This window comes from Limulus polyphemus, unplaced genomic scaffold (genome assembly GCF_000517525.1).
Source record: "Limulus polyphemus unplaced genomic scaffold, Limulus_polyphemus-2.1.2 Scaffold18, whole genome shotgun sequence".
NCBI lineage: Eukaryota > Metazoa > Arthropoda > Merostomata > Xiphosura > Limulidae > Limulus > Limulus polyphemus.
The window spans coordinates 672,389-674,949 of record NW_013665628.1 but is presented as its reverse complement, the minus strand read 5'-3'; the positions used below and the strand labels follow the sequence as shown (position 1 = coordinate 674,949).

Genomic DNA, 2,561 nt, shown 5'->3' with positions numbered 1-2,561 from the left:
GTTAGGGTTTGAGATTACTGGAGAGGTAGGAGTATGATAAGCAAGGATCTTTGTGGAAAGGATAGAGTTTTAGACAGTTGGTATAATGTTAAGGGGGGCAACGTGAACAAGTATGGAACAGGGCTAGCAAGAGAGACGAGGAGGAGAGAGTTGAGAGTGAACTTTGTCTGATCCCGGCTGTAGTTCTTCATACAGTAGGGGGACCTTTTCAAGATTCGTGAATTTTTCTGACTCGTATTTTCTTCTGGGCGTGATTTTCGTAGGGTCTCATTGTTGGTCTCATTCTATATTTATGATATTTGAGGATTTTCACTCTCCAGGCCGTTGGTAGTGCCCTAGATGATATCCCGTCTACAATAGTGAATGGTTGAGAGCTTTTCGTGGACCAGATATAAAGGTGCTACACATGTCATCCACGGCACCATGAATGGAGTCTGCGGTAACACGCTAGCTTCGCTGGTCATTCTTGTTGTGTGATTTCAGACATCTTGCAATCTTAGGCCATGGCCTGGAAGTTAGGGTGCTCGACACGCAATCTGCAGTTCGCTGGTTCGAGACCGATAACCGAACATTCTCTCCCTTTCAGTCATGGGGGCGTTATAATGTTTTGACCAATCCCATTATTCAATTAGAGTAGCTCAAGGGCTGGCGGTGGGTGGTATTAATTAGCTCTTTCCTCTAGTCTATCCCTTCTAAATTAGGGGCGACTTATACTCTCGAGTAACTTTGCGCGAACTTCAACAAACAAATAAACAAGCAATCTTAGCCAAAAAACAAACAAACTCAATTAATGATGGACGGATCATCTTTTTTTTTACAACTTATTGCTATCATCATTCAGAGTTCCATCACATAGTTATCGTAAAACATCATATTAACTTAATTTATTCAACCATCTCCCCAACATATGAAAAACATAACCACTCCATAGATTTTCATTTGTGCTGACATCTAGCTAGATGCACGTTATAGGAAGGTGTGCTACAGTAATAAGCACTGGTCAGACTACTGCGACAGTGTACAAATGTTCTAAAGGTTGAAATTATCTGAAAATTTTCTATATACATTTATATTTCTACATGATTATGATAACGAATGGTATATTTCACTGATTTCAGAAGCCTAGAATTACTTCTATATAACTTTGTTATATGAACCTTCAAATGAAGGGCAATGAAAAATGAAAGAATGACCTTTGGATTTCAAGTTTCAGTCAATTCATAGCACTCGTGAAACATTTCTCCTTCAGAGGCTCATAGGAATCGCCATCGCCTTTTTACATCACATACCTTATTCACTTGTTTTCCAAATGAACAAACTTAACAAGTATAGTTGGAGGCAACTGATAAACAAGTGTCTGTAGCCACTGGTGACTTCGGATAAGTATATTATTATAAAAGTAATAAATTTTATGTTCTATGCTTAAAAACGAAACAGTAAAGATAAATTTTCTCTCTTTTTTTTTCTATAGCCAAGCCACCATCAACGAAAATGCATCATGCCAAGATCAAAACTCGGCGGAAGGCCAGAATCAGGTTGCGATGTACAGTCGGAGGAAACCCCCCGCCCAAAGTCCAGTGGTATAAAAATAAGAAACTCATCAGAGAGAATAAAAGGATTAAAATAAGAACGAAAGGGTATGAAAAATTCATGTACACATACATATATATATATATATTTAAACCTATTGTTAAACTCGGGTCGTACAACTTAACCATATTACATAATGTCTACTGAACTTTGAATCACATACTGTTCAAACTTAGATTGATAAGTAATACGAGAAAGTATAAAACATGTTATCTGATACCGTTTCTCTTTATTCAAAGATAAATTCTTATGGACTATGTTATAACTGAACAAATGTTCAATGTTTGAGTACAATAAGCCGGAGTGGCTGCACGAGTCAACTTACTTTTATAATGTGTCCACAGTTGAAAGTGCGGATCGACTTTAGCGACATCATGGCTTGAAACTTGAACCTTACGATTCGCAGCCCTTTAGACCATGCCTGGCTTATCCATACGAAGAATATCCTAGTTGTTACTAAATTTAACCATCTTTTCTGAGTGAAAAAATTACTGGTAAACTACGTACATTTAATTTAGTTTCTCTAGAAATAATTTCCCGCTTCGGTTTTGTTGAACTTGAATATGGTAGCAAGGTTTAAAAAAATCATTGAGCCATTTGAAAATATTCATTTAATTCAGAACCTGATCACTAGGCCACGCCGTACCTGCCGGGGGGGGGGGTGATAATTTCACGTTTTCTTAGTATAACTGTGCATCTTGTAAAATAAATAAATAGTGCTTTGGATATTATACTTTGAAATATGTACACGAGATGTGATATTGCTTTGAAAAATCCTACTATATTCTTTAAGAAAAAGATTTTATTTTGCTGACAGAGGTCGCTATAGACAAAACGTCCTTAATGCATAACTATCACAGTTTCATAATAAATATTAAAAACACGGTAATACCAAAAATATCTTTAATACGGACCTTTCGGAATTTCCTTAAATTCCATCATCAGCGTTAATATCTGAAAAAAAAAAACTT

The 2,561-nt window shown here is 36.5% G+C and overlaps 1 protein-coding gene across 3 annotated transcripts in view; it reads left to right on the top strand.

Annotated features, from left to right (window-relative positions):
* LOC106457718 (protein vein-like) overlaps nt 1–2,561 on the top strand; it is a 120,743-nt gene that overhangs the window by 88,233 nt on the left and 29,949 nt on the right. For all 3 annotated transcript variants that reach the window (XM_022383883.1, XM_022383890.1, XM_022383876.1), the window contains exon 2: nt 1,472–1,637. In XM_022383883.1, the coding sequence (XP_022239591.1) occupies nt 1,472–1,637 (166 nt within the window). The remainder of the gene's footprint in view (nt 1–1,471; nt 1,638–2,561) is intronic.